Source organism: Marmota flaviventris, chromosome 10 (assembly GCF_047511675.1).
Source record: "Marmota flaviventris isolate mMarFla1 chromosome 10, mMarFla1.hap1, whole genome shotgun sequence".
Lineage (NCBI taxonomy): Eukaryota > Metazoa > Chordata > Mammalia > Rodentia > Sciuridae > Marmota > Marmota flaviventris.
In genome coordinates this window covers 99956746-99971069 of record NC_092507.1, presented here as the reverse complement: position 1 = coordinate 99971069, position 14324 = coordinate 99956746, and the positions used below count along the sequence as shown (strand labels likewise).

The 14324-nt window shown below is 35.7% G+C and overlaps 2 protein-coding genes across 9 annotated transcripts in view; one reads left to right on the top strand and one right to left on the bottom strand.

Moving 5' to 3' along the window:
- LOC114080441 (flavin-containing monooxygenase 5-like) overlaps positions 1 to 11037 on the bottom strand; it is a 32064-nt gene extending 21027 nt beyond the window's left edge. Inside the window, exons 1-3 of the mRNA XM_027922053.2 lie at positions 10962 to 11037; positions 10562 to 10739; positions 1240 to 1428 (exon numbers count right to left, since the gene is read on the bottom strand). Coding sequence (XP_027777854.2) covers positions 1240 to 1428; positions 10562 to 10696 — 324 coding nt within the window. The 5' untranslated portion in view covers positions 10697 to 10739; positions 10962 to 11037. The remainder of the gene's footprint in view (positions 1 to 1239; positions 1429 to 10561; positions 10740 to 10961) is intronic.
- LOC139707272 (uncharacterized) overlaps positions 1 to 14324 on the top strand; it is a 136828-nt gene that overhangs the window by 28241 nt on the left and 94263 nt on the right. The window lies entirely within an intron of this gene.

The following is a 14324-nucleotide window of genomic DNA, read 5'->3' as shown; positions in this document are numbered from 1 at the left end:
ATATGGGTTACTCTGCCCAGCCAAAGGAAACATCAAGAATGTATTCCAATGTGCTTCTAGGGTCTTGGCTATAATGTCTTTGTTGACTAATAGAGACACTGTCTATGCTTTAACCATCCTGTACTATTTATATTTCCTGTCATGTGTTTTTACACAAGCTGGTTCTTCTACTTGGATCACCCTTTTATTCCTTCTTCATTTGGAGGACTCCTTCCTACTGAAGCCTCAGCTTGGACATTGTCTTCTCCAAAAATCTTTCCTGGAACTTGATTCCTCTGCCCTGATGAGTTAAACATCCCTCTTCTGAGCTGCAAATGTATAGCTCTCTATAGCGCTTGTCACTTGGTTTATTACTTATATGTATAATAATAATTTTCTTCATTTTTCTCTGTCCTTAACTTAGACTGTTAAGTTACTTATGGTTTTTTTTTGTCTTTGCATCATCACTGCTTAGTACAGTAATAAACTTATTCAAAAAGTGTCACTTAAACAAATGAAGAGATGCACCACTGGGCTATAAATAACTGGCTTTGGAAATTGTCACCAAATGTTGCCACTTTATTATTGTTGCTAAACATAAAAAGGTGGAATGTTTGGACTTTATGCCAGGTGATTTAATATGGCCATGATTATAAATTATGGGAAAATCATGGCAGACTTTAGAAAAGGAAGGAACCAAAAGTTATACAGTACAATCACCTTCTTTTACAGAAAATAAAATTAAGGTAAAATTCAAGTTGAGAAACTTACTTGTCTTAGGTTACTAATTAGTGGTACGAACAAGGGCCAGAATTCAGGGGTTTGTTTCCCAGTTCAATGTTCTACACTCTCCACCTGATTCAACTTCTTTGCTTTCTCAATAACTTCCCAGTCACTAAGTACTTTGTGATGATCATATAAAATAATATATTCAAAAGTGCTTCAGAAAGTATAAAATAATTAAGAAATAGTGGACAAGTTTGGGGAACAGAAGGATTCAAAGTTCCCATACTTATTCATTCCCCTCATCTCCTTGATTATAAGCAGGGAATGTGAAATGAAGGCAATGAAAATACTCGGGCAGGTATCTTTCTGTATCTGCAGCCAAAATATATAAGAGAGAGCTTTCCATGAAAGCTCTTAAGTTTTTGTACTCGAGTATATCGCTCTAATATTTACATTTACATACTGGTTAATGAAGCCACATTCATTTACTTGGTGAACAACTTCAAACACAAAGACACCCACAAAACTGCCTACCTTGAACTGGATATACTTTAAAAGGTCGAAATCTTTGGCATACATCCTGAAATATTCTAGGATCTGGGAATTGTGCATGAAGTTAGGATAATGATCCGGGATGGGGTAGTCACTGAAGCACATCATCTCCTTAGAAGTATTGATGATCACTGATTTGTAAATACTGGCTCTTCCTTCTTCAGGATTTTTCTGCAGTAAATAAGAAGCATTTATGGCAACTTGTGAGTTAATTTCATGATTTACAAATAGCCAATCAACAGTTGAAAAAATTTCCTGAAATAAATGTCAATTCAAACAAATTACACACATACATGACCTCCACTCATCTCCCAGTACTTGTGCCCCTGTGTAGTTCCTTCTCCTTGAATCTCAGTTATGTTTATGACTTGTTTTTGACCAACAGTTGAAATGGCACTGAATGACTTTCAACATTAAGTCATAAGTAGCCTTGCAGCTTCCATCTGGGTCTCTTGAAAGGCTCACTGTGGTGCAAGCCAGCAGCCATATAAGAAGTTAGTTTTCATTGGTGACCCAAATACCTGACAAGGAGAAAGAATTATTATGGCCCATGGATTCAGAGGTTTTGGCTCCATTGCTTTTGGCTTTAGGCAAGGCAGAACATCATGATGGAAGGGCATGGCAGAGGAAATCTTCTCAGCTATGGCAGCCAGAAATCAGGGTTAAGGGAAGAGGCCCAGGACAAGATATAGTCCCAAAGGGCAACTCTCCTGTCCCCATTATCTGCTTCTGCCAACCATGTTCAATCTGTATACACTATCCACCACTGCCTAGTAGTCCATTCAGGTGCCAATGAATTAATCCATTGATGAGGTCAGAGCCCTCATGAACCAATCACTTTCCAAAAGACCCACCTTTAGACAATGGTGCATTGGATATCAAGACTTGAACACATGAGTGTGTGTGTATGTGTATGTGTGTGTGTGTGTGTATGTGTGTGTGTGTATATATGTGTGTATATATATATATATATGACAGCGGAATGTATTACACTTCTTATTAAACATATAGAGTACAATTTTTCATATCTCTGGTTGTATACAATTGTGTCTTCCCCTACCTGTATTTTGGAAAATAATGATCATCACATTCCAAAATCATTAATAACTCCATGCCTCCTCCCTTCCCCACCAACCCCTCTGCCCTATATAGAGTTCATGATTCCTCCCATGCTCCCACCCTATCCAACTATGAATCAGCCTCCTTATATATATAAAAAACAAAACACAAAACTTTTGGCATTTGGTTTTTGGGGACTGCCTAAAGTCACTTAGCATTATCTTCTCTAACTTCATCCATTTACCTGCAAAAGCCATGATTTTATTCTCTTATTGCTGAATAATATTCCATTGTGTATATATGCCACATTTTTTTATCTCTTGAAGGGCATCTAGATTGGTTACACAGTTTAGCTATTGTGAATTGTGCTGCTATGAACATTGATGTGTCTGTGTCCCTGCAGTATGCTGTTTTTAAGTCCTTTGAGTATAGACCGAGGAGAGGGATAGCTGGGTCAAATGGTGGTTCCATTCCCAATTTTCCAAGAAATCTCCATACTGTTTTCCATATTGGCTGCACCGATTTGCAGTTCCACCAGCAGTGTATGAGTGTACCTTTTATCCACATCCTTGCCAACACTTATTGTTGTTTGTCTTCATAATGGCTGCCGTTCTTACTGGAGTGAGATGAAATCTTTATTGTGGTTTTGATTTGCATTTCTCTAATTGCTAGTGATGATGAACATTTTTTCATAGATTTGTTGATTGATTGTACATCATCTTCTGAGAAGTGTCTGTTCAGGTCCTTGGCCCATTTATTGATTGAGTTATTTGTGGTTTTTTGTTTTGTTTTTGTTTGATTGGTTTTGTTTTTTTGTTTTGTTTTGGTGTTTAGCTTTTTGAGTTCTTTATATACCCTAGAGATTAGTACTCTATCTGATGTGTGAGGGGTAAAGATTTGCTCCCAAGATGTAGGCTCTCTATTCACCTCACAGATTATTGGATAGGTAGAATTAATATTATCAAAATGACCCTACTTCCAAAATCACTATACAGATTTAATGCAATTCTGATCAAAAATCCCAATGACATTCCTCAGAGAAATAGAAAAAGCAATCATGAAATTCATCTGGAAAAATAAGAGACCTAGAATAGTTAAAGCAATCTTTAGCAGGAAGAGTGAAGCAGGTAGCATCACTATACCAGACCTTAAACTATACTACAGAGCAATAGTAACAAAAACCGCCTGGTTTTGGCACCAAAACAGACTAGTAGACCAATGGTATAGAATAGAGGACACAGAGACTAACCCACAAAACTACAATTATCTTATATTAGACAAAGGTGCCAAGAACATGCATTGGAGAAACGATAGCCTCTTCAACAAATGGTGCTGGGAAAACTGGAAATCAGAATGCAACAAAATGAAATTAAACCCCTATCTCTCACCATGCACAAAACTCAACTCAAAATTGATCAAGGACTTAGGAATATAATGAGAGACCTTGTGTCTAATAGAAGAAAAAGTAGGCCATAATCTTCATCATGTGGGATTAGGCCCCAACTTCCTTAATGTCTCCTGTGATGCAAGAATTAAAACCAAGAATCAATATATGGGATGGACTCAAACACATGAGCTTTTTGAGGATATTCTAGATCTAAACTATAACAAAGTCCAACTACACTAAAACCACAATACTGTTAGGAAGCCCAACCTAGGCATGTTGAAGAAAATATCTAGAGTAGAGAAATATTCAACTAGAATTTCTAGCTATCCCATCTGAAGTTCTAAACATGTGTAAATCCAGTCTTAGCTGTCATCAGATGGCAATCACATGAGATTTCAAGTGAGAACTTACCAGTTGAAAGGATAAATCTCAAGAATTTTCATTTATATTGAGACATTGCTCTCAAGAAAATGTACTAAGTCTCTTTTCAGTATAAGTTGTTATTTACCCCATTTTTACTATTGGTAAGTAATAGTTATTTAAATGAGTAAAAATTGGGTAAATCAAAACATATTAGGGAGAGTATAAGTTAATTCAATATTTTTTGAGTAATTTTACAATGTATAGAAAAATCCTTGAAATTTACATAGCCTTTTAAAGAAATATTCAGACTTGTAAACAAAGATTTTTGTTGAAGGATGTTAGTGCCAGCATTATTCATAAAATTAAAAGGAAGCAAATTAAATGCTTAAGAAAAAATAACTGAAATTTGTGAACCACTGCTCTAGATCCTTGCTCTGCAAACTACCGTCTGTGGACCAGCACAAAGGGGATCACTAGGGAGATTGTTAGAAATGCATCATTTTAGGCCCTGCTCTAGATTTACTGAATCAGAACTGACATATTATCAAAATCCTCAGTTGATTCAGATGCACATAAAAACAGAGAAGCACTGCTTTAGATGACATTAATCCCTAATTCAGTGTCTTCCTACAACAAACTCTTTGCTTCCTCAAAAATTTCCAATTAATTATTTCATGGGTTGATGTGGTGATCTAATAAAATAATGAATATGAACCTAGCATATTATTCTGTCACAAAATTTCACAAATCACATGTTTTCAAATCTGTTATATTTAAATTCTTTTTGATTATAGAAAATCACCTTCACCAATTCGGACACTCTTCTTTTTTATTACAGAAATGAATAAATAAGAGGAGAGTGGGTATTATGAAATATTAAATGTCCACAAAACAGAACATTGTATTTGTCCACAATCAGGTTTATTTTCCTCCCAATTCTTATTAAAGAATTATGTAGTCTAGGAATTTGAAATTGATTATACTCATTTGTCTGTCCCATAATCATGTCTTTTTGACTGCTAATAAAGTTTTCATGAGTCTGCTTTCAAGTCTTATCTATCTTACTTATTTCAACAAAGTATACATTCTAGGGTGTGGTTGTGACTATATCTCTGCCCTAATTAATATTTTAGCTGTTCACATTTCCTATAAAGTTCCTATTTCTTGCTTAGAACTCAAAAGCCTCTATAATGTCTACTAGACTTTATCTCCCCTATTGGATTATAATTCCTTTAAATTGTAGTCGTGTTTTTTTTCTAGAGTATCTAGAATTATAAATAGTCCTTAATAAATGTTTAATAAATCTATGTCAAATTGAATTGCAAAAGGTATGTATAGAAAAAGCAATTTTCACATAATACATAACAAATTATGAAATAGATAAAAATTTCATTCAAAACAACGTGAATGAGACATATTTGTGTCATTTCTGAAATTTTCTAAGGAAAATTGTGGAATAATATAAAAGTCAAATTCAAAAAGATACCACTTTTATATTATTTAAATTAATTATTATTTAATTAAGTTTGTGTTAGTTAATAATAACTTAAAATATCCCCCAAATCCATGAGTGGTTTAGTTATATTACAGTATCTCATTATGATGTACAATTTATCTTTGACACTATTCCACAGGTGTTCTGCTAAATACAAAGAACATTCTGTTACTCCACTGCTTATTGGCTTCTAATTCCTTCTGGAAACCAACATATTTATTTTAAAATTTAGTACATTTCACAATCTAGCCCAATATAACTTTTAGTCATCGTTCAGTATTCCCCTTAACAAATCCCATATTCCTAAATCATTAAATTATTAGCTGAAATATTCTAGTAGGCTCTTTCACAACTTTAAACTTTTGTGCATATTACTATTTCTTGAAAAATTCCTATCATTTGAGTCATATCAAATGTTACTTTTCTGATGAAGACTTTCCTGTAGTTCCATTGATCCTCCAAGTCCCCAAACCTTTCAATTCATATTGCTAGAAAAGCAGTGTAAACATACTATATTATTTTGCATTTGTTTCTATGATTTTAAGGGACCTGAGATTAGTATATATGTCTTATTATTCTTTATATTTCTGTCATCAACACAGTACCTGATATATATAGTGAATGATTAATGTATGCTTAGGAATGAATTAGTTATATAATTATGAGAATGAATTTGTAGACACAAAACTATGATGTCATTTCTTCCTAACTTGATATATAGATGCAGTGCAATACATTTTAGACATCAACAAACTGATTCTAATTTTGTGTGGGAAGACAGAAGGCTAAAAATAGCCAACTTTGTCCTTAAGTGTAGGCTGTGCATAGTAATCTTTCTTCAAAGAATATAGTATAGCAAAGCAAGAGAGATAAAAGGGATAAAGTTTACTCTGGAAAAATCTGACAAATTCCACTTTAAGGAACATACCACCATTAACAAAATAATGATAAGGCTTACTGACAAAATGTATCTTTGATATGACATAGTGAGGATGGTACTTTCCATTTTCAGTATTACTTTCAAAAATCTATAATCTCAGTAACCATGAGAAAACAGCAGAAAAATCTCAATTGAAACATAATCTAAATATATGTTCTTATACATTTACTCAAACCCATAGAATGTGCAAAACCAATAGTGAACCTCATGTAAACCATGAGCTGTGAATGATGGATAATCTGTCATTGATTGTAATAAATGTAGCACACTATAGGGGGATGATGATAATGAGGAAAACTGTACACCTATAAAGGTAGAAGCTCAATTTGTATAAACTTAAAACTGCTCTCAAAAAAAGCCTATTAAAGAATTTTTTTTTAAAGCGGGGGGCGGGGGGGAAGAGGGGATATAATGGAGTAAGTTGGAAATGAATGGATTAAAGGAATAGAAGGACAAAACAAGGAGAAAAATGACTCCCTTTCGGTGGGAGGAATGATGACTTCTGTTTCCTTGTCATAGTCTACAAATCCCATGGACAAGAGCACTGTTCGAACTGTAATTCTCAGTTCTGTTATCTGTATATTGAAATCAGAGAACTTTTCAAAAAATACCAGAGCCAGGGTTTTACTCCTAGAAGTTCTTTTAAGTGCTCCCTGTTAATGTGCAGACAAGTGTGAGGATTGCCAGTAAGAGGTAGTATGCTGGCCCTGGAGAGTTCACAGCACTAGTTTACTCCATCAACTTCAAAAATCCTTTCTGCATATGTTCTTAGCTAAACCGCAAAATGCCTGAGGGCAGTGGGAGGAAGCTATTTCTCTGTATCTCTGCATCCTCTAGAGAGAGTTTCAGGTTCAGAATGTCTGTGTCATAAACTATTACTGATCTTATTTTAAGGATGCAATGTCATCCTCATTTATGATCTGGGCAAGCTGGGGTAGAAGCTGTAAAACCTTGCTCCTTCACATCAATTGTGTATTAGAAATACCAAGCAGAGAGCTTTATTGGGACTCCAGAGCAATACAATCAGAATCTAATGAATGGGCTGATATCATTTTTTGTTAATGTTATCCCAGTGCTTAATTCTTCAGTGTGCAGTGAAAGCTGATAGCTGTTTCCTTTTAAGTGTTTTTTAAATCCATTAATTGTCTTATTCTTTTTTTGAGAGTTATAAAATTTATAGTTTTTTAAAAAAACATTTCATTTAAGGGTGTTTATTAATTTTCTATTTTAAATTAACAGATTAAACAGCAACATTTTACATTACATTGTGTCCACATAGTATCTATTTGTCTATACTTTATAAATTTACTATGTGATGTAGTTATCTGATCAGCAGCATAAATATTACTTAGGGCTTGTTAGAAATGTAGACTCTTGGTATACCCTAAATTAATTCATCAGAATCTCCAGTAATTCATGTGTACATTGAATTTTGAAACACATGATCTAGCATGCTTTCATGATTTTTAATAATGCAGTTTGACCAAAAAGTAGCAAAGATTATTATATAGCATTGAGTACTTATTTAATCCTCAGCATTTTGTAATAAATTTCTTACTTTTTGTTTTAATATGTATTTTTAGTGGTAGGTGGACACAATACCTTTATTTTTATGTGGTACTGAGGATTGAACCCAGTGCTTCACATGTGCCAGGCAAGTCTTTTACCACTGAGACACAGTCCCAGCCCAAATTTATTACTTTTTAATGCTATTGCATTCATAAGTTAACGTAAAATAAACTGATATATATCCCATTAGCACCTACTTTCCAACATAAATCTTATTTAATGTTAATGAAGAGATCAAGAATTAATTGAAATTAATGTCTTGAGAACTTATATGATTATTATTAGAAAGTATTCAGCTATACAAGAAGGAGGCAATACCAGTTTGGCAGGTGGAACATAAAAGGAAAAGAGAGAAGAAAAACAAATGGTGGTATCTGAGAAAACACTTGTTTGGCAGATAGAAAAAAGAAAAAGGAATCATGATAGGTAAGTTTAAATGGTACTGAAAAGAAAATAAAAATATACTGAATCCCAGGAACCTGTCAAAGAAAGGAGAAAATGAAAGCCCTGAATTCCCAGTGTTCTTACTGGACATCTGGCAGTGCAGGTGGAATTCCAAAGTGCTTAAGCCAGTTCCACACGTGAAACCGCTAACAAATTATAAAAAAAGGGTTTTTGTTTTTTGTTTGTTTGTTTGTTTTGGTGTGTGGGGGGATGTGTGGAGAGACAACTAGACTCCAAAAAACAAGCAAGGAAATGATAGGCATGTCTCAGAAAAAATTCTCAAGGTGACCACCAACAGCATGTAAAATATGTTCAGTCCAACATTAAAGGATGTTTATAATACCCTAGTCTCCATAGCTTTGTAACTGTGGAAAATGTGAGAAGGAGGGTCTCAGCTCCATAAACATTCTTAGCAGCCACTCAGGATAGTTTCCTTCTCAGGAATCTATACATTAAACATAAATATATTGGAAAGCTAATATGTGCCAGGCATCATTCTTGGTCTAGAATATAATGGTGAACCATATAGGTATGTCTGTGTTACAAGAAGTTAGAGCATTACAATGAAACAGTTTATTCTTTTCAAGGAAGCAGTTCGTAAGGTGTTGAAATTTTGCCCAGAGGATAATTTTTTTTTAAATCCTCATGCTGTGTTTTTAGCAGGTAATAACTTTAAATCACTTTATAGATAAAAACCTGAAATATGTTAGACAGGATAATGGCTACCCTGCCAACATCATCCCTGCCTCAACTGATTTAAGTCTTGTTCAATAATTGCCAAACCTGGCTAGGATGCCTATGGAGACTCAAAATGTCAGGGGTCCCACTGTAGGCCTGAATAATAACTGACATGTAGCACTGTGCAGAGCTGGCACTTTTATAAGTGATTGACTCAATTATTTATTAACTTATTACCCAGTATAACTGTAGAAAGTGGGTATTACTATTATCCCTTCTTAAAGATTAAAGATTAAAAAACAGTGGGCACAGAGAGGTTTGATGATTTGCCCAAGGCCATACTTCCTGTAAATGAGACAGTCTTTGAATCTAAAACAGTGCTCTTAACCTCTACACTAGGGTGTGACAGGATTCCAAGAGTAGAATTTTCTGTTACTAAAAATGAATTAACAGATTTTTCAGCCCATGTCTGACTGATTCTGATAAAGGCATAGGGATTTGCTAAGAGGGTCCATTTTGGACCTGAATAAGAGTATTGTTAAATATAATTAGTTCCCAAAATGGAGCCAAGATATAATAATTATGTTCAACAAAGAAATATCATGAGGCCACTTTTTTAACTTTTTTTTTTTTTTTGGTAGTTGTAGATGGACAGAATTCACTGGTTCAGAAAATGAGTTTAAAAGCAAATACGAATTAGAGATCAATGAGGGTGCATATTAGAACAATTTAACTTTAAAGCTGTATATAAGCAAGAACAAGAAAAATCCAGTTGCAGGTGTCCTCTGCACTCTGCCCTCTTCTGGAAAACAAAGGACTTTGAACTTCTCAATGCAAGAAGCAAACAATACTATCAGATTTTATATTTTATTCAAGGACTAGAATTGTCAGAAATACCTGGGTTTTTTTTAATAGGAAAAATAAGGTTAATGATTGAAGGCAGGAGGGGTGTTCCTAGAAGGAGTTGTTACCAGGTAATTCTAGCTCATTTACCTTTAGACATATCAGAAGCAACAACTCTCCATTTTCTAATCCTTATGTGCTTTCTAATGTGTGTGGTTTTGTTACTCATTCTCCCCTCCTCACCAGACTGTTTCCCTCTTCTGAAAAACAGCAAAACTAATGAAATAAAAATGTTCTCTGTAGATTTCATAGACATTGGAAAAGGAAACAGAGTCATGTGTGATGAATTTTGCAGCCAACAGAGGGAAGAGAAACCTTCATAAAAGATGGGGTGGGAGGATGTTAAGTCAACAGGCAGAATCAGGTTGGTCACTATTGAGCTCTCATATTACCTGACATGAGATAAAATATTGCATGCACCCAGTTGCAGGGAGGTACTCAAATATTAAGGGACAAGGAGACTTACCTGATACCTCCAGAGCCCTCCAATGTCATCAGTCCTTTCAAAGCAAACAGGTTCCAAGTCTTCATCCAGGCAACACTTGATAGAACAGAGCCCACAGACTCCAGCCCCAATCACACAGATTCTTTTCTTGATCATGGTCTTCAGAGATCTCCACCTTGCTTGGGCAATGCCACTTGTCCTAAAGAAAGAACAAGAGACAGAAAGCACAAATCTGTCAACAGTTCTTAAGAAAGACAGCTGCCATGACACTAAAAAAAGAAAAAAGAAAAATGCTGTTAACAAGAAGTGATTTGGGGGAAGCCAGATTTGGTTGCCCTCTTTAGAAGGAATCTCCTGCACAGGATGGGGCAGCCCTGTGTCTACAAGAACCAGAGCTGAGAAGTCCTCAGTGTCATCTTACTCTCTTTCCAGAAGCACCTGACTGATCCTTCAGCTGTGATCTGGAACTTCCTCGTTCTGCTGTTAGGAAAGAAATATAAACTAGGAAAGTACAAACAGCAGCAATGGGCTGGTGCTGTTTGGCCCCACCTCCTTTCAGACAACACCTCAACCCACTCCTGGGCACCAATTCTCTCTCTCTTAATTGGAAGAAAACAGGGTTTGAATCTGCTATGGGCAGGAAAAAAATCATCTACAACTTCTGTATTTTTCAGCTGCTATTGTTGGCAGTGCCTTTTTACTCCCTCTGGAGACAGAATAGTCTTCTAATCTCCTTTGCTTCCCTATGGGCTGCAACAACTTTTTAACTTCCTGCTTTTCCCTTAAAGTAATAAACTCCTACTACTGAAGTGAAACTATCAATAACTCCTAGTCAAGCTTGATACAAATACGTAAGTGCAGAACACCTACATTTCAGGGGATCCATTCAAACAGGTGATTCTACCCCCTTCTCTGTGTCCTCCCCACCTCATATACTTGATCCTCAGATCTACACTATTGGGAGAAATTTACTTTAAAATTCCCATGCATGTTTTAAACTGCTTTTAGCTGAACTATAGCAGGCTTCATTTCAACACTTTTAAATATAGTCAAAAATAGATCTTTGACTCAGACAATCATTTTACTCCATCAGGAAGATGCCTGTCCAATATGTGGTCTGAATTATATTAAAATATAGTTAGCACAGAATGGGGAACACATGGTCTCCATATCACCTAATGGGAGAATGAAAGAAAAGAGTATCAAAGGTGGAGTCATATGTGAGTATATATTTGTATGTGTATGTGTATATAAACACACACACACACACACACACACACACACACACACACCCCAAGTAATAAAAATGAATGTTTTCACTTGGGGGAGGGGGTGCACCAGGGATTGAACCCAGGGGTACTTAACCATTGAGCCATGTTATTTTTATTTTGAGATAGGGCCTAAGTTTCTTAAGGCCTCACTAAGTTGCTGAAGCTGGCTATGAACCTGTGATCTTACTGCTTCAACATCTTGAGCCACTGGGATTATAGGTGAACACCACAGCACCAGGCAGAATGTTTTTACTTTTTTTAATATTTATTTTTTTTTAGTTTTCGCGGACACAACATCTTTGTTTTATATGTGGTGCTGAGGATCCAACCGGGCTGCATGCATGCCAGGCGAGCGTGCTACCGCTTGAGCCACATCCCCAGCCCCTGTTTTTACTTTTTGATGTGCTTCTGTCAAAACAATTATTCATCAAAATATTCCTTATCTTTCAATGGATACATAAAGATGACTTAGTCGAATAGTTTTTATTTTAAAGACCTGCTATTGGGGCTGGGATTGTGGCTCAGGAGTGGAGTACTCAGCATGGGCGGGACCTGGGTTCGATCCTCAGCACCACATAAAAAATTAAAGGCATTGTGTTAAAAATATTTTTTTTAAAAAAGACCTGCTATTTAATTTTGCTCTGGATTCTCTTCTCACTTTGCTCCTGCAATATTTCACTAAAACCTTTATTTACTAGTATCTGTCCTGACAGATAATCATCAAAAAGAATGCTTTTTGTCACCAAGTAACTTTCCTTTTGTCTAATGCTACTTTCTCCTAGAAGAGAAAGTAATGTTCTTTTTTTCAGTACCTAAATGTATCTCCTTTCAGGTTTCAGAATTAGTTTCCTATTCCATCCCTCCCAAGACCTATGGTAACAGAAGGGCCCCTTGGTAGTTGATGCTTAAGCACAGGACATCTTATATACAACCATCCAGTTTCTATTAAACCATGGTTTACTGGGTGTTGGAGAAGGCAGACTGGTGTTCTTTCAGTTAATGAATCACTGAACCACAAGGAGCTACGTCTGACTCTGAGAGAGACAATTGCTAGTCAAGCAGACCTACAATTCAAGTTGAGTGCAGTAGCTGGATGGGTTTGGGTTTGGTGTTGTCTTCCTTGGAGTGGGAATGAGCATATCAAGAGAAGAATTAACATAGAATTATAGTGGCTAGATGAGTAGCAGAAACTACTAGATACTCATTAAAATGTTTTCCCCTCCTCTTACAATATCATATATTCCTTTGGAATGGGGCTGCCTAAAGGGGAACTATATTTTCCTGGTTCTCCTTGAAGCTATGTGTAAATTTATGATTAAGTTCTCACCAAGGAATGTAAGAAGAGCAAATGAGAGCAACTACTAACTAAACGTTTTTTAAAAAATGGCTTGATCTAGTCTTGCACTCCTTCTCCTTTTTTGTAGTTTGGAATGTAAATAACCAGGTAGACTTCTGGAAGCCAGGAATTGAAGTTGGTAGGTTTGGAATAGTCAGGGACCTCCATCCATGGAAAACAAGATGCTCTAGGACTAAGGGATAAACACCTTAGTGAAATAAGACAACCCAGGCAACTCTCAGTCTTATGGGGTTAACAGTTGTTCTAAAAAATTAGTAGTTAAAATCACACCAGTCTTCAAGACTATGGGAGTGAATAACATACCAGGAGACAGGCCTCCTGAGACTATGCAGTCAGCATATAGGCCAACTCAGGCCAGACAAACTAGGTCTGCACTATTCTGAAAATATTAATAGCAGACAAAAAACATGAAAAAATGTTCAATATCTCTAGCAATTACAGAAATGCCAATTAAAACTACAATGAGTTCATCTCACTCCAATCAGAATAGTAATTATCAAGAATATAAATAATAGTAAATATTGGCGATATTTACCACTCTGTAAAGCAGTATGGAGATTCCTAAGAAAACCTGGAAGGGAATCACCATTTGACCCAGTTATCCAACTCTTCAGCTTATATTCAAAGGACTTAAAATTGGCACACTACAGTGCTGCAGCCACATCAATGTATATAGCAGTTCAATTGAGAATAGCTAAGCTATAGTCTAACTAGGTGCCCTTCAACAGATGAATGTATAAAGAAGCTATGGTATATATACACAATGGAATATTACTCAGCCATAAAAAATGAAATTGTGGCATTTGCTGGTAAATTAATGGAACTGGAAACTATCATGCTAAGTGAAATAAGCCAATCCCCCCAAATCAAAGGCTGAATGTTCTCTCTGATATGCAGATGCTAATACACAATAAGGCAGGGAGAGGGAAGAATAGAAGTATTTTTCATTAGAAAAAGGGAAATGAAGGGAAGGGAGAGGATGAGAATAGGAAAGATAGTAAAATGAATTGGACATAACTTTCCTGTGTTCATATATGAATATACAAGCAATTTAACTCCACATCATGAACAACCACAAGAATGGGGAGGTATACTCCATGTATGTATAATATGCCAAAGTACATTCTACTGTCATGTATATCTGAAAAGAACAAAT